The sequence below is a fragment of the Taudactylus pleione genome, unplaced genomic scaffold (genome assembly GCF_031769625.1).
Source record: "Taudactylus pleione unplaced genomic scaffold, aTauple2 ptg000005l, whole genome shotgun sequence".
Taxonomy (NCBI): Eukaryota; Metazoa; Chordata; class Amphibia; order Anura; family Myobatrachidae; genus Taudactylus; species Taudactylus pleione.
In genome coordinates, this window is record NW_028284408.1 from 16,800,480 (window position 1) to 16,819,108 (window position 18,629).

An 18,629-nucleotide genomic window follows, 5' to 3' on the forward strand; every position below is an offset into this window, starting at 1 on the left:
AGATCATGCAACGCTAGAACCTGGCCAACATAATCATGATGGGGGAAGAGACTCTCAGGCATTGCCAGGCTGCATTGTAAGGAGCACTCATACCAAACATAACTATTATATAGGCAATTCCAGGTAACTGCTGGACACTTCTCCCCTACACCAATCACTGCAGAGCTCTATGGTCCTATTCTCCACCATATCTAATATGCATTCGATAATGTAGTGTACTGTTTACATTTGTTTTTATGCTGGTAGACATGCATGTGGGAAGATAAAGAAACCTCTTCTCTTCTATAATGTATGCCACAATTCCTGTTAGGTAATAGAAATGTCTTCAGTGTGTTGGTTTCATACTTATCTAGCAATGTCTTACACTATTCAGATATGAATGTATTTGCTTTCTCTCCCATAGATGAGACATTGGTCCTTAATGTATTTTGCGGTGTCCTATCTGGAGTAGTTTCTTCATGTATCGCCAACCCCACAGACGTCCTAAAGGTAATGTTATGTTTCTGTATGTATGAAATATAAGCTTTCTCCTTGGGGCCATAATCAAATGTGGTGGTCTGCAATGTTTTTGTGTGACCGGTGAGTATTTCATTATGTTCTGTATCATAACCACAATACTGCTGTGGGACACTGCCCCTAGGTCATATAATTTTCTGCACGTTCTCAATATTGTTAGTGATTGTGTAGCCCAATTGTACTTAATTCTTTTGTTTTAAATTATATAACACTGTAGTTTTAATATTTGTTTCGTTTTTTTGTATGGGTTGAGGAAAATGTACACAATCCCGGTTAAACTGGCAAAAAACAGGTCTGATATGAGTGACCCCCATCATGCATCATTATGGTTAATCTGCAAACTAATGAAAGAGAGAATAAATCAAAGACTGCGCTGGCACACACAAGTACAATTAATCTCTATTTAAAAGATCAAAAAAGATAGCATGGGATAAAGCAGAGAATCTCAAACCATGTAAGGATACAGAGTACTATAATTTTAATAGGAAACTAATAAAAAAAACGTATAAAACTAAAAAGAGCTTAGAAATATACACACCAGGATATCACAAACATTATGAAAGAGTACATGTTGATATACTATGATTTGAATAAATATATTGTATAGCTAATAATTTCAAAAGCTGGTAAACATAATGTTCATCTATGGCCTTGACGAATACAGTTTCCCAAATTATTGTAAAAGCCAATTTACTTAAAGTAACAATGTGGCAAGAGACTGTTCCATTCAGATATGAATAGTGCCGGTCTTACTTGGTTACAGAAGTGTCCAAAAGGCCACCTCTATGGATATAATCTGTGCTGTTTAAATGTATGTCTCAGTGGAACAGTGGGAGAGCTGCTTGCCCATTGTAGTTACCGTGCTATACCTCGATAGAGTTGCAGATAGCAGGAGTTGGGAGATACGCTGGCCGCCAGGTCCAGTAGTGGCTGTGTAGATCACCGCAAGACTTCCCAGGATTTTACTATGACTCGTCTTTCTCGAGATGATCAGCCGTTCCAGGAGATGTATTCACCATAGAAGTGGTGCCACGACTTGTAAAGATGGATTGTAATAGGTATATACAGGACGTACAGGATGATCCCAATCTTGCTTAGGGACACACCATACTCCAGGCAGCAACGCGTTTTGTGCCTATCCTGGGAGAAGCTGAGAACTAAATTGCCAAATTGAAGAAAAAGTATGCTGCACGGGAATCGTGCCAGGTATTCATGCACAGTATGATGCAAAAGGAATAGGTGTATGAACACACATCTGTACAGGCCTGGCTATAACTTTTATTTTTACACTTTTTATTTTATTTTTTTTTGCTGTGAAATGCACTTAATCTTGTTACATCCACTAACAATGTAACTAAATAATGCTCTACTTCATGTTAGATAATCAAATACCTGATTGCAGTCAGGTGCAAAATATGCATTAAACCAAAAGAACTAATGATCAAAAGGAGCCATAGGGAGAGCGGCTGAACACAGCGGGTGACACTCTAACTTTTATTTGTTTTGAGTGAAGGAAATGCACAGACATATTTTTGCGCTGTCTGTTGAGACAATAAACAACCTGAGTTTTCTATATCTAATCCCTCTGTGCCCTAAGCTACCTCTAGTATTCCACACTCGTTCCTCAGGGAGCACTAACAGTGCATGTGAAATAATTAGTTCCACCTGTAGCTCTCTTAAAATGTCAGCCAGTAATGAATACATCTGTACACCAACTAGGAAAAATGGAAACCCTGCATTGATAAGGGCCCCATGCATTTGCCGATCCCCTGATCTGCCAGTGGGAAATGCTGACCAGCGGTCAAAAATGGTTGCTGATCTATCGGGAAATCAGTGACAATCTACATGTTAGTGATCAGCAACTTGGGGTTTTCTATCTCATTTTGATCTTGATCGGCAAATTTGTGAAATCCAACACATTTAATTTCACTGATACTCCAACGTCTGTGGATCATGGAATTGCGGCAATCTGTCACTTTTGTATGGGGGCCTTTAGTGTGAGGAATGTTTTTGGAAACTGATCTGTCTGATCTTGGTTGTGTTTCTTTATTGATGTAGATTTTTTTTTTTTTCGTTCAATGATCACACCGGTGTGACACAGAATTGCTGCTCAGGCCCATTCCCTACGAATCTTTGTTTGTTTGGGTGCCAGATGATTCCAGTAGCTTCATAATAACCTCCGTCTATGGAGAAGACTTGTACATATTTGTCTCCATATTTGCCTTGGGAGAAATACATAAAACACCTATATAATGAGTTTCCCTGACATTTTAGATTTGTTTTCTCGATCTTATTAAAGTTTTGCTGCTCCGCTTCAGTATATTCCAATCACCCGAGAGCAGAGCGTAATATGATGCAATGGCTAGATAACCCAATCTTCTCTAGTACACAGTCATACAGAATTCAGGGAATGACCTACAGCTGCCATCTATTGTATACCCGTATGAGCCCCATGGGCTGCTTATTTTAATGCAGATTTTAAAAACTCTAAAATAATTATTTAGAAAGAAAGAGACTGGTAAATTCCTGCTCAAAAATTGGGTGAGCTGGATTAAGTAAAGCCCTAACATTGATATGTAAGAGAAGCTGTGTATTACAGAGCTGCATAATATACATAAAATAACTGGAGTGTTTATGCCTCAATAGACTGTGACAATTGTGCTATCATGCATCGGCATTAGTAGTAGATTATTAGAGAATCGCTTTACCAATAAGGAGCCAGAACTGGAGTGATAACTGTGCGGAGAATCATTATGTGGGCTTGCTGATGGAACAGTAACTCCAATGTCTGCAGAATCTGCTTTTTGGCCTATATCAGACCCTGTCTGCACATTAGCCTAAAGCTCTGTGAGGCGCCCTTGGCCGTCACCATTTAGTGGCGAGAGAAGATATCATTTTACAGTTTCCACAGAACAGTAGAATATTTAGCACTGAATATTGTGTTTACCTCTTAGCCTCCAAAAAACGAAATTTTCACATGTGAGTCAAATTGGGCTTTTCAATTGTATGTTCTAAGACCAGGCAAGCAGCTGGAGTAATACAATCGTTCCATTTTTCTTTTTAAAATGTTTACTTTAAAAAAAAATATATTGTTGCATCATAGCAAGTGCATATAAAGGAGTGTGTGTGCGACAAGTGAAAAGGGAAGGTGCAAGGCAAGAGCACAGCCACTGTTGTCCACCTTATTTAGAATCCAGAGAGTCTGCTTTACTTTCTAGTACTGGATTGGAAAGGACTTTGCTATGTTTGAGTTCAGCATGTGACCAACGTGTGGAATGGAGCAATCAATGTTCTCTTTATAATTCTGGCACGGAAAATACATGGTGTGACGTGATCTAACTCTTTTGCAGTTGTTGCTTAGATACAAAAGGACATGGAGTTCAGGAAGCCCCGAGCAGGAACACTATGCACAATCCTTGTGCATATGTTAATACAAAATGCTTGTTGCTTAACGCCTGTTGCCTATATTCCTGAAATAGCTGTGAGGAGGCTCGGCAGTCTGGCTGCAATCTGAGTACATGGTCTTCCTTACTCCTGAAATAACCACTCTGACTTATTGGCTCTTTTGCTAAACCTCCAGAATGTCCTGTTACTAACTAACTAAATTATTCATGTAAATGGGGGAAAAGTAAAAAGAAATGTATAACTTTTTTTTTTTTTGTGTAGATTATCTACCAATAACTGCCTTGCTTGACAATATAAAATGGCAAAGTAAAAAAATATATGGCTTTTCTATTCTCTAATCTGAAGGGTTATTCATTTAATTATGTAATAAAATATTAGATGTATGTGCCTTTTTTTATGATCATCATGTAAAGCCCCATCCTGCAGAACACCATTCCGGTATTATAGTGGAAGGATGAGCTGCTTTCCTTACATTGGCCCCATTGTCTTTTAACCAGATAAGAATGCAGGCTCAAGGCAGCGTGATCCAAGGAGGAATGATTGGAAACTTCATCAGTATTTACCAGCAGGAGGGGACAAAAGGGCTGTGGAAGGTAACAATCATTTTTTTGGTTGTGTTAAGATGTTAAAGAACCCATTCTCCTTTTCTAGAAAGTAACGTAATATTTATTTTTAGGGGGTATCGCTCACTGCACAGAGAGCAGCTATTGTTGTTGGGGTGGAGTTACCGGTATATGACATCACCAAGAAGCACCTGATCCTGTCTGGTCTAATGGGTGACACCGTCTACACACACTTTCTGTAGGTCTACAATTGCTCTTTTGGGGGGTATATTTACTAAACATCTGGTTTTCAAAGCCTTTTAAATCCAGCAGTCACAACTGCTTATTATCAAACGACAATAGCAATAAAATGCAAAACAAGCCTCACTTTGCATTTATTAATACTACTAGCTGAAGTACCCGGCGTTGCCCGGGTTTAAATCTTCAAGTTATTAAGTTAACAATGAGTTGGATGTAACTCAACATTTTAGAATCAGTTAGCAGCTCTTCCAACACAGTCATGAGGAAAGTTCTGCCCAGCTCACTCCGCAGTGAGGTCCAACCGGGACCCCAACCACTACATTAGGCATCCCAGACAAATTGCTACCCCTCTGTGAATTTTGAATCCAAATCCATCCAGTGGAAGGGCCAGAACAGGCTGCCCGGGTCAAAGTTCTGCCCAGCGTACACCAACGGAAGGTTTGGCTCCTATCCCCCCTAAAACCTGGACCACCCGCGCTGGTTTCATCCCAATCGGTGCAGGGGTGTTCAAGGTTTCCGAATGTATAACCAGACAGACCAATGAATTTTATATACAAGATTGCCCTTATTCTTCTTTTTATCACTTAGTAAGGGGGAAGGACTGTGATTAATTTAAAAGGTTTTTGTCTAGTTTGGGACATTCTTATCCCCTTTTCATTATCTGCCTTTCTGTGTGGCAGTTTGTTATAGTCAAAATGTTTGTCCGCCATGGGGCAGCAGATCATACTAGTCACCCAGCTAGTCATTTATCTGCACTATTCGTTAATCACTACCTACTCTGAAACCTTAGTATAGGTCCAGTAAGATAGTTCTCAGGTAATTGTAAGCATGGCGTGTGAGGAACACCCATCTAATTGTCACGTTCTACCGGTTTTAAAGAAACCTGTTTTAAAGAAAGTTGTTTCTTCTAGCACTTGTTTTATCGTGTGATCTATCTATATCTCTCTATGGGGGAAACATACTAAGCCTTGGGGAGAAAGTACAAACCAATCAGCTCCTGTAATTTTACAGGCTGTGTTTGAAAAATGACGAACTGATTGGTTGGTACTTTTATCTCTCCAAGGTTTAGTACATCTACCTCTATATCAATACATTCATAGTACAGATTTTATTATTTTTAAAGATTGTCTTTTTGCCCATTTATTCTCCCCGTTTCCATGTCTTGCTTTCTAATTGAATACTGAACACTCAGCTTGTTAGATTATTCTGTAGCAGGTCAATAAGGGAAACATTGGGGGCGATTCAATTGTATTTTTAGATCTGATAATATATGAGCGCCCAGTGTTGCAATTCAATTGTTCTGGGCGCTCTCTAATTATCGCCCTTTTTTCCCTGGGTTTAGCCATGTAAAACGGCTAAACCCGTCTAAACTTCTGGTTAGGGTGCACTAACTTCGGTGTGAAAAACTATCCCGGTTCTAACCTAGTAGAGTTGAGAACAGTGATTGCAATATCAAAGGGATACATGTCTAAAGCTGGCCATACACAGTGCGATATGCACGGCGCGATGGGGGATCCGACGTCCGACATATCGGGTGGTCCCCACACACGGTGCGATTGGGTGGCCGACCGCCTGATATGCCAGCTCCCCCACCCGCATAGCACTGCATGGGATCAAACATCACATCCCCAGATCGACTGAAACTGCAGTAAGATCTGGGGGTGCAATGTACGACCCCACGGATGTGCGCTCTGTCCGATATGCCCATAAACTGTACGATATAGCAGCCAAATCTCACCAATCCGTCAGATCGGCTGATTTATCGCACAGTGTATGGGCACCTTAACAGAGATAAAATATCAACTAATTGGCTTCTAATTGTCATTTTATAGGCTCGAAGATTTGACAAATCACCCACCACAGTGTTAAAAGCATAAGAACAGAGCTATGTTTTTTTTGTTTGTCATTATTTTCCCCGCAGTGTTTGACTCGTGACATTGCTTTAAAATTAGATCGAGTTTTACTTGTGGCTTGGCTGGAGCACTAGCTTCAAATCCAGTTGATGTTGTGAGAACGCGGATGATGAACCAAAGGTCCGTTTGTGAAGGGTCCAGCTACAAAGGCACGCTAGACTGCTTACTGCAGGTACATCTCATTACATATAATTTATAGTCCCACAAAGCTTCTCTGTACATTCTGAAGGACAATGCATGTTTTCCCCCAAAAAATGATGATTTGAATTGTATGCATCCTATTTGTACTCTGCAAAATATAAAGTAGTATAACAGGTACTGTGTTGTCATATCTGAAAAAAGTTGGTGACTTCATCAAGTATCCAAACTTTTTTACTCTTCTATATTTTAAGCGGAGTACTTACTAATAAGCAATCTTCATAATCACATTGTTTTGCTTATTGTGATATGTTGGTAAAACCTACTGTGTTTTTTGCTGCATTCTCACATCCGGTTTGTAGTAACGTAGATTTTACTTTCAGACCTGGAAGAATGAAGGCTTTTCTGCTTTGTACAAAGGTTTCTGGCCAAACTGGTTGAGACTGGGACCCTGGAATATTATTGTATCCTTTCACAATATTTAAAGTGAAAACCTTTGTCATTGTGCTTTTATGTCTGAGGAAAACTATGAATCCTATAGTTCAGCTGCATTCATAAAAAGTAATGCAAGTGAAACAATACTGTATAGTCATCACTCGATGATGCCAAACAGTATGCAAGTAAAATTGGCCTATCCAACTTACCATACACCTACATTTATACAGTATTCAGTGCTCATCTGTGTAAATAACCTATGGAGAACGATGTCCTAAATATAAAAATGAAAGTAGCCAAAAGTAAGTATAAGGATAGAAGCACTAAAAAGGTGTAATAGAAGAATTGTGCATATGTCACAATCCGTATATAAAGTAATCTGCCAATATCAGTTGCAGGTATTTTACGGAGTGATCGTGACCTGAATATTACCATAAAGAAGGCCATTAAAACCTGCCGGGCAGACTTGCTTAGCTAATTTATAGCCGTAACCAAATCTGCAGATTTGTGACCATGGTTGTTTAAGTAAACATTTTTAAGAAGACAAAGGGGCATATCCAATTGTGGGTGGGCTTTTTAAAAAAAATCTGCGGCACTGGGTTTTTCTATTCAATTAGGTGACTGAAAATGGGAAGTGGTGATTTCTATAGAAATCATTGCATCTTTTTTTTTTTTCTCACAGCTCCAGAGCAAGTCTGATTTTATTTTTTTATTTGTTTTCCCCTAAAATCGTTAATTTTAGGAAAAATCACCGGGACTTGCTCTGGGACCCCGGGGCACCCCACCCCCTCAGAAATTATTATTAAGCAATTGGAAGTTTCCAATTGGCTTAATTAGTCCTTAATTTCTCACCTTCCGAAGCGTTGTCTTCTGCATCCAGCGTTGGGAGCCGAGTCTTCTGCAGCAGAGTAAGTGTGTGTGTGTATGTGTGTGACCCCCTCCTCCTCCCATGTGTATAGCTGGTGCTGGGAGAACTACATCTCCCAGCAGCCCCCTCCCTAGTAACAAGATGGAGGGGAGGCCACCAGACTTTTTTTTTTTTAATCAATGTGCCTGGAGTTGAAAACCCCTACCACTTTTTTTTTTTGTTTAAATCTGATAGCGCGGGTATCGGGAGTGCGCATAACCGCGGTAATCCAAAATTGGGTGCAAGGTTTTTTGCCACGAACCCAATTGAATATGCCCTAATGTGAGAGCTAGGTGAAACCTGTGACCATGGGTTGCCGACGGTCTAAATGCCGACTGTCTAATCCCAGCAAGTGTCTAATGGCAGGTGTGGAAATCCCGACGCCTGTCATTAGACCTACGCCGGGAGCCCGACACCCGGCTTACCGATCGAAGGTAAGCCGGGCACGGACAGTCGTGGGGGTGGGGGGGCGATGGGTAGGTTAGCGGCTCCCGGGGGGTGGGGGGGGGGGGAGATAGTGTACGTGGAGTGGGTTCGGGTTAGGCACCCCTAAGGGAGGGTTAGGGGAAGGGAGGCTAGTAAATAGAAAATATACTTACCTGTCGGGATCTTCACTGCCGGGCTTCTGCAGTTGGGAATGTCGTAGACATGCGGCCGGTGGTAAGTCATACTGATTCCATGACCACACAGTGTTTAACAGTGAGACCAGACTGGCAACAGGCAGAGTATGGTTCAAATTATTGTCTGCTTTTAATATAGGGACAATGATATGAGGAAAGAATGTAAATAAAATGACAATATTTTTATATAGTGTTTTTAGTAGGTATACAGCAGCAGTCAGAAAACAATTACACAGGTGTCATGTTGTAGTTGGTCTGTTTTAGACTGTAATACCTATTTTGCAATCCTAAGTAGCTTTTTAAGTTTTAGCTATACATAAAGTATAATTTTACATGTGTACAGACATTTTCCCAGCTCATTTGAGCACACACTGTAAAAGTGGTCATACAAAATTGCAATATTAACTTTTATGTAGGCAAGTAGTCTAATCTGTTAGTGTGTAGTCCTAAAATAATAGACATTCCCAAGCACAGAACAGGTTCTCTTTGGTAACTTTAGTGAGTTACAAAATAGGACCATGGCCCTGGTCTTTGGGACATGCGGCAACATCTGTGTATGGTCACTTATTTTTCTTTTTGCACCTTGATAATAAAATAACTTATACATGATTATAAGGAGGAGGAACTGAGATTTGCAAAAAGCCTGTTATTGGTACATTGCTATTGTTTTAATCACTGGTCTAATGGTCATGAATCCTTAACACACTACAGTTCTTTATAACTTATGAACAGCTCAAGAAACTGAACCTATAGTGGTATGGGATTCCGTGCAGCTAGCAAAGTCTTTTTTTTTTTTTTTTTTTATACCAGGAGCCATATAGAATTTCAGACCTCTGTGCTCCAACTATCCAACATGTCACTTGGAGGAATTGATGAAGAGCTCCGACACTCTTGGAAGCCAGGTGGTCCTATCTTAAAAAAAGCACCCTGACCACATTAAAACATTTGTTCTTTAGAAAAACATGTATATCATTATATATTTTCTGTTTTAATTATTATTTTTCGAAAGACCATAACTGTTGCTTGTTGTGGTTGCTAAACACAGCATGGATGATGCACACTATGGATTCCTTTCTTATTTAAGAGGTATAAAAGGTTGTCCATTGATGGAAGGGGTTCAACAAATTCTATATTTTTATACATGTAAACTGCCCTTTTTTATGTTTCACAGCTCTGTTTTTGTAGAATGCTATTTATTGCTAAGTATAAAACCAAAATGCTCCCCTCGCCTCCACCCTTTATAATATTTTTAGACCATTTTCTAATCTGGCAAAGTTACTTATCAATATCCAGAAGTATTTTTATTTCAAGTTGTTACATTGTCAAACAATTCATGTACTCTATTATCACGATCTGTAAAAGTCTACATTTTTTTTGTCACTTGTTCTATGTATCTGTTTTTATATGTTCAAGAATGTAGTACAGGTTGAGTCTCCCATATCCAAATATTCCGAAATATGGAATATTTTTAGCATGACTGTGTACATTGAACCATCAAAAATGTCACTATCTCAAACTGTTTTAAGGCACACAATTATTAAAAATAAAGTATAAAATGACTTATAGGCTGTGTGTATATGAAACATAAATGAATTTCATGTATGTACATAAACTGTGTTTGAGCCACAAAATTATTGAAAATATTGTATAAAATTACCTGTCAGGCTGTGTATATAAGGTGTATATGAATCATAAATGCATTCTGTGTTTAGATTTGGGCCCTATTCCTAAGACATTTCAATGTGGTATGTAATTATTCCAAAATCCGGAATATTCCGATGTCCAAAATACCCTTGGTCCCAAGCATTTTGGATATGGGAGACTCAACCTGTATATACATCTGATTATTTTGTTAGGAAGGTTACTTTGCTAGTGTATTGCAACATTTCAGTGAATGTAAAAGCTACTTTTTCAGTACACTTCTAAAACCAGGATGATTGTAGTGCATCTAAAGCACAGGTTCTCAAACTCTGTCCTCAGGACCCCAAACAGTGCCTGTTTTGCAGGTCTCTTCACAAAATCACAAGTGAAATAATTGGCTTCACCTGTGGATGTCAGTCAGTACCTGTGCTCCTGCTGGGTGACATGGAAAATGTGACTTGTGTGGGGTCCTACATACCGAGTATGAGAACCACTGATCTAAAGGAATACACAAGCTTAGTATCTTGGGCCAGCAAGAATGTAAGAGGACTTTTTGTGGTGGAACCTGGACTGTTCCAGTAGATTTGGAGCTGTACATTCCACTTACACTGCTGACATTCAATTATTGGAAGGTGACATTTCAGGTGAAAGGCTTCAAATGTGTATTTTATATTTTATTTGTGCACAAGACACTTTGCCTATTCCTGCCAATGTAGTTAGAATGACTGCTAAATAGCTGCATTTCTATAGCTATATGGACAAGTTTGTAAATTTGCTTCAGTCGTGGCGACCATGATTTATAGGTGCTAGTGACAAAGTTGTGTTGCCTTTTTTTTTTTTTTTTTCCTTTCTCCTCCATTTTGGATTAAAAATGAACACTGTAAATATGTACAAACTTTTTTTTTTCTTCAAAGGAATTGTTCTTGTTAAAATTTACTGCTTCACATACTTTAAGCCGAAGCAAATGTTACTAGGTAACACTGGTTTATATTCTAATTAAAACACTTAAGTATTTCATTTGGTGCAGTGGAGAATCCTGTACAGCAGCTAGTTGACTATTGAAACAAGAAAACAGGTCCTATTTAAAATCTAATAGACACTTTGTATTACACTATGTTGAATATTATTTTGAGTTGTATTATGAAAAATATGCTCTATACTAAACCATAACCACTCCTAATATCTGACTGGAGCACAAAGTGACTGGACAAGAACTAATGAAAACTAGACGCCCATAATTTCTACAGGAGGTGGGGAATCCGTCCATGGCTGTAGTTCCAGTTTCTCCTAGGCATCATTTTCAGTCCATGACCTGTTCAGTTTATGTTGTATGAAAAGTGGTATGTTGTCATTAAGCAGAGTGGTTGTATAGATGGTCCTCCTTTTTAACTTTTATATGTTTTGCATAATTTATCAACACAGCTTGTGCTGATCTTATGGTAATTAAACAAATTGTAGGTGTACAAAAGACCATTCATGTATGATGGGACATTTATCCATATTACTCTATTTATAGTGACATTTAACTGTGAAGCAATTTTGATTTGTAAACATTGTTTTGTATAACATGCTTGGCTGTATTTTTTGAGTTGCAAGTTATCTGTACCAACATGTTTGCTATTAAATTATGCTTTTTGTGTTACACTGGAACTCTTCCCTTCAGAATATTGAATGGCTGAGGTTGGAGCAATCGGATGTGCATGGTCAGCAGTTTTGTAGCATGGTGGGCTTGTCAGACACTCAACCAAAATTCAGACCTTTCCATACAGTACAGTTATTTTATACCATAGCTAATTGGCTGCTGTGTGCAGCTCAGGAGCAACTGCAATTATTTATAAGCATCTGATCCACCAAGCTATATATAAGTGGAAGGAAGGGTTTTGAAATAAATGGGAGAGTGAAAGGACAGGCGAGTGTGATTTCCTGCAGTGTCACTAGTTGGTTTGAGAACACACTTGCCAGGTATCTGCCTTATTTGGAATGCCAGGATTGAGGCATGCATTTTTTTTTTTTTTTTTTGAAGATACTTGGCAAGAAAGGGTCGAGCAGGGATGAGAAAATATTAGGGTAAATCTCCTCAGTGATATGCTTGGTCATGGTAACCTGAGAGGGAGAGTTAAAGGAAAAAAGCCGGTCAGTGAGGGAAATGATGAAGTCAGAGATATCACAATGGGGAGTGCAGATCAAATCAGTGGAGTTGCCCACTCAAGTGGGAGTGTGAGGAGGTCCATAGAGAGAGAGGTCAATGGGGACATCTTCAGGAATATTGAAGTCGCCCAAGATGAGGATACACTATGGCACATACATCAACCTACCTAGTTATGGATCATTAAGTTACTTCCATCTTTTTACCAATCTCATTGGATGCTATTTCTGTCATAACTGAGCCCCAGGTGTACTCATTTTAGGTATGCTATAAGAATTCTCCTAGGGTACTCTAATTTGTATACAGGCTAATCCTGTTGGTAACCACAAAGCCTGCTTGCTATCTGTGAAGGGGTTAACACCTTGTAAAACACATTGTAATTATGAAATTGATAGCATGTGAAGTTAAGTTAAAGCAGGTGCTTATCACATGATAATGAATTTAAAGCCAAGAATAAACTAAATTCTCTGCCAAATCCACTTGTGACAGCATTTCTTAATCTACATTTTGCAATGATGCCATTTTACAGTTGTTACTGAATAGTAATAGTGAACCACTCCCTGCCTGGCGTAAATATTACGTTGTCTCTGACGCTGATTTATTCAGATTTACTAACGGTACTTCTTGAAGGGTGACACCACCCAAAGCAATATCAGTCTCCAGTATACAGTGAACATTACAAGATTGGGGCACTTATGCTAGGTACACACTATGTGATTGTGTACCCAGCTGACGGGACTTGATGGGATGGTACATCATGCCATCTGTATACGGTGTACGATGGCACAATGTGTCGTTCCATGCTGCATTTAGCAACATAATGTCTATGGCATAGTCCCATCTGCTGTGCAGCAGACCTGTGGGCACGTGCGATCAGGTGTACACACTATGCGATTCATCGCACGATATATGGTGCGAGGGATCTCATAGTGCGTATCCGCTTTAGGGAGCAATTTAATTCCAGGCAATGTGCTGCAGGACATCACTGCAATATTTGTATGTGCACATTTCCGCCTATTGCAGTATCTTGACTTTTGCTAGTTTTCCTGCACACATCTATGGGGAGTGTGCAAGAGCTAGCTAGGTTACTAGTCACAAACTGCCAGTACAGAAGGCCGATCACACCCATCACTGCTAATTGAATCGCCCCATAGAGAAGTACTCCCAACCAAACCTTCATTTGGTTCTGTTTGCAATCCAAAAGTTAAGCTAAACTGCAGAGCGTTTCTTGCCTTCATCCTGTTTATTTGGTACACACAGCTTTTCTAAAGTTATAACTCTACTGTCCTTATTGGCTACAACTTCCTATGTCCAATATACCGTGATGATGTTCTGAAAATCCCTTTTCTGTGTCTAATAATAATTCTAACCATGAATAATATCAGAATCAGATAATCACATTCTTGCGGTTGCTGAGGGTGTTTTGGAATCCCCTAATTTAGTGGCAGGAGAGCTACACTCGGTGAATGGAAATGGTTAATTTCATTGCCGGAGAGTAGTAGACACACACAATTGTCAGACAGTACTCTAACCTTTATTAGTTGTGTCAAGCATTTATATAGTCTTTGCATATCATATATATTCAGAGCATGCATCAACAATTTGATTAATAGTCACGCATACATTGGGAACTATTACTTTTGTTAGCAGCAGGGGCCAGCATTGTATTATTAATAAGCAAACATGAATACTAAATAATTCTTGAAACATAATTAAGAGGCTCTCATTTCTGAGAATAAACAAATGTTGGAATGCATCACCACTTCCCACAATAGGTGCATAGAACTCTTTATCAACAGGTACACATTCCTGTCTTCAGCATGTCAGCATAAATTTGAAAAAAACAATATACAGAGTTTAACTCCATCATATACAGTTTTGACCCATCGATACTTGGACTCCACAGGTGGTCTTGTGGTATCTGGCATCACACAGATGCTTAATGAGACCTGGGGAATTTGGAAATCAAGTCAACACCTTGATCTGTCATGTTCCTCAAACCATTACTGAACATTTTTTTGCATTGTGTCAGGATGCATTATCCTGCTGAAAGAGGCTACTGCCATCAGGGAATAACATTGCCAGGAATGTTATTCCCAATGGTAGGTGTTATGTGTCAAAGTAACAGCCACATGAATGCCAGGACCCAAGTTTTCCCAGAATATTGCTCAGAGCATCACACTGCCTCCTACTGCTTGCCTTCCTTTAGTGTATCCCGACTCGACTTTGGTGCCCACTCTTACACAAGTAAATGATGCACATGCACCCGGCCATCCACATCATGTAAAAGAAAACCTGATTTATTAGACCAGGCCACCTTCCATTGTGTCATGGGTCCAGGTCTGACACTCACTCGTGCTTTATAGGTGCTTTTGGCAGCGGACAGACACTGACAGTTTACAGCTACGCAGCAAGCACTTTCTAGCAGTTTGTGCTATAGTAGTGCTTCTTTGTGCATCAATGAGCCTTGGCAACTCATGGTTCACCGGTTGTCCTTTCTTGGATCACTTTTGGTAGGTATTAACCACTGCATACCAGGAACACCCCACATGACCTGCTATTTTGGAAATGCTCTGATGCAGTCATCTGGCCATCACAAGTTGTCAAATTTGCTTAGATGCTTACACTTTCCTGCTTCCAAGAGAACAACGTCAAGAACTGACTTCACTTGCTGCCTAATATATCCCACCATTTGACAGGTGCCATTGTAAGAAGATAATCAATGTTATTCACTTCACCTGTCAGTGGCTTTAATGTTATGGCTGAAAAGTGTATGACTTTAGAGAGGGAAAACCCTTTAGGCCCTATGGAATTGTTATATTGCAAAATAAGATATAGGTTAGTAACTTAAGCACAGCTGATCAATGTGGAAAATAAAATTGCTAAAACCACTAAACAGGCAGCAACAAATAATAGAAAAAAAAAAAAAAAAACAGAAGGGGGTGTCCTACAGCACACTAAATTGTACTTCCAACAATACTTGAAAACTATATGGTAATAGTAATTCAGAGATATTTGTTGCAAATACATGGTAAGCCACCAGGCCAACTTCACGGCTTCTCTGATACTGGTGGTCCCTATACTGCATGCAGGGACGGTTCTAGGGGCGGGCTAACAGGGCCGTCGCCCGGAGCGCCACTCCCTAGAGGGCGCTGCCGAGTCCCCATTAAAAAAAAAAAATCTTTATAAAAGTATTGGCGGCGACCAGGGGCGGATTGGGAGACGCTGGGCCAGTCCCTTTAATTCTTTTTAATGGCCAGCAGCTGCCCTTTGCACACTCCTCCGTTCCACTGGCTGCCACGATCGGAGTGCTCCGATCAGGCAGCGTTTACAGCCTCTGGCCCTCTGCACATGAGCAGCCAGCAGCTCACTGAGGTCTGAGGCTATAGAAGAAAATGGCCGACGGGGGAGCTGCGGAGACAGTCAGTCACCACTGACTGCTCTGCCTCCAGATCACCCACCCCTGCCTCCAGGGCCTCCAACCATCTCCGTTTGCTCTGGGGCACAAATTACATATGCTGCGGCTAATAGTAAATAATAACTTCACTGCTCCGCTGGCCACCCGGCTGGCTTGTGTGAAGTTATGGTAAGATAAATTATTATCCAGTGATCCCCAGCATGACTCGGAGAAAAGGATTCAAGAGTAAGCAACCACATATTCCTTTAACTGCAAAAAAATGAATACGGATTTCTATGGCAGAATAATCAGAAAATCAAAATATAAATGCATTCCATAAATGGTCATTAATCATCAATATAACAATTATATATATCAATAAAACACATTTAGAAATTGCGTGAAACATTAAAAAAAAACCTGATATAAGGCATTTGAAGGGTAATTCCATCATATTACATATAGTCATCTTGACCATGAAATGCCTTATTGCAGTCATTTTTAAACTTTTTATTTTTTTTATGTATTTTTATAAATGTGTGTTTTATGAATTATCTATAATATGAAGGGCCTAAATATTTGTCCAGCAGTCGTGTGTTAGAGCACAACTCTTGGTGGTTGCTAGGGTTGAGATGACGAGTCCCAGCCCCCTGCTCCTATTTACTGAATGATAGAGTTCCCCCTTCCTTCAAAGCTCTCACTGACTGTCTGAGACCCTGATGCAGCCTCTTTTTCTTATCCTGTCTGACACTTAGGGGTATATTTACTAAAGTGATAGTTTTTAGAAGTGTAGTTGTTGCACATAGCCACCAATCAGATTCTAGCTATTATCTTCTAGAAGGTGCTAGATAAATGTGAAGTAGAATGTGATTGGTTGCTATGGGCAACATCTTCACTTCTAAAAACCTGCACTTTAGTAAATAAAGCCCCTTAGAGTATTTTAACCAAATTTTAAAATTTGGTTTTGTCTGTAATGCAGTATGTTAAGCTAAACTATAGAGTAAAATACCTTCATCTTGCTTATTTGGGAGACAGTGCAGTTGCATGAAGACCAATCTGATTAAGGTTATGATCCATATGTCATGCCACTGAGATAATCAATTGTGTAAGTATTCTATTTCTGGATTTCTTTTTATTTGAAAATAAGATTTTTCATAACATCTTTATATGTAATTTGTATAGCAAATCTTCTTAGTTGGTTTTGAGAAAAAACAAGCAAAATGCATAGATCAGTGGTTCCCAAACCTTTTTGAATCACGGTGCCCTAGAGTATCAGCATTGTTATCACAGCACCCCTAAGTTTTAAACTTTTGTTATTGAGAGATTCAGAAAAAATGAAGTGAAGTAAATTGTGCTTACCTGTCATCCTTAGGTTCAGTTATGTGATGGTGGACCGGTTTGAGCTTCTGTTTGTCCAAATATTTACATTACATTGAGCCTGATTCAGTACGGATGTTGGTGCTCTCCATAGAGAGCTGATCTTCTTCCAACGGCTGAAAGTACAATTATTTTGGGTCTTCATGCTCCCATGCTAGATTGGAGTAAATGCAAAATCCTGTCTTGGGGATCTTGTCAGCAACAATTCCTCCACACTAGGTCATTCAAAGCGCTACCATCTCTCTACCCCTTCCTTATCAATCCTTCAGTGATGCGTTCAGCAAAAAAGCTGTGGAGACACCTCCTGATCACCAAGAATGGGATTTCCCAATTGATCGGTCACCTGGGAAACTGCCTCCTTGAGGAAAGTCTTACCAATGTTGCTCCCTGAGACTCAAGCAGTAGCTGAGTATATTCAGGAGAAACTCAAATGAGGGTTCATCAGGCAGTAAAAGTAACCTGCAGGAGATGGGCTATTTTTTTTAATTAAGGAGGCCCTGTGCCGATTACTGGGGGTTAAATGCCATCACAATCGAGGATCACACTTATAGAGGGTACACACGGTCAGATTTTCTGAAAATTATGAATAACGATTGTAAAAATCGTTACATCGTTCATATCGTTGACATGCATCGACTAACGATGCGCGTTCCCGCATGTCAGATAACGATATCTGAAATTGACTGTGTTTGCAGTCAGATTTGGACGATTTCATTCATTTAAATACAGTCAGAAATCATTCATCATTCATGAAATCGTTGGTCAAATCGTTCATCGTTGATCTAGCAAGTTTGACCGTGTGTATGCACCATTAGGGGGGGCTAGAGGTTTTTTTCTTTTCTAAATTAGATCTTTGCGGGGCCTACAATTTACGAAGAATTAGATCCGGAGATGAATGGAAGACGGCCTTTAACACTCGCGATGGGCACTACAAATACTTGGTAATGCGCCAGCTGTTTTTCAAAAATATATGAGCATTTTCTGACATCTTCTGTATAAATATGTCATCTACCTGGATGACATTCTGATCTTTTCTATTGATTGAATGCCCCACAAAAAACCTGGATGGAGTCCTGACCTGTTTTCGGGCAAACCAGTTATATTGTAAGCTGGAAAATGCATTTTTGAGCAAAGGGAGATTACATTCTTGGATTACATTATTTTTGTTTGAGTGCACGAATGGACCCTGAGAAGCTCACAGCTATTACCAGTTGGCCTCATTCTTCTAGGTTGAAAGCAAATCAGCGATTACTGTGATTCTGCAATTTTTATAGGCAGTTTATCAAAAATGATTCATCCTTAGTGGTTCCCATCACAGCACTCACCAGCAA

At 39.6% G+C, this 18,629-nt stretch overlaps 1 protein-coding gene across 2 annotated transcripts in view; it reads left to right on the plus strand.

Annotated features, from left to right (window-relative positions):
• Positions 1–12,020, plus strand: part of SLC25A30 (solute carrier family 25 member 30) — a 29,290-nt gene extending 17,270 nt beyond the window's left edge. For both annotated transcript variants that reach the window (XM_088442813.1, XM_088442804.1), the window contains 6 exons: positions 404–489; positions 4,419–4,514; positions 4,598–4,722; positions 6,677–6,809; positions 7,159–7,239; positions 9,449–12,020. In XM_088442813.1, the coding sequence (XP_088298939.1) occupies positions 404–489; positions 4,419–4,514; positions 4,598–4,722; positions 6,677–6,809; positions 7,159–7,239; positions 9,449–9,490 (563 nt within the window). In that variant the 3' untranslated portion in view covers positions 9,491–12,020. The remainder of the gene's footprint in view (positions 1–403; positions 490–4,418; positions 4,515–4,597; positions 4,723–6,676; positions 6,810–7,158; positions 7,240–9,448) is intronic.
• Positions 12,021–18,629: the final 6,609 nt, after the last annotated feature.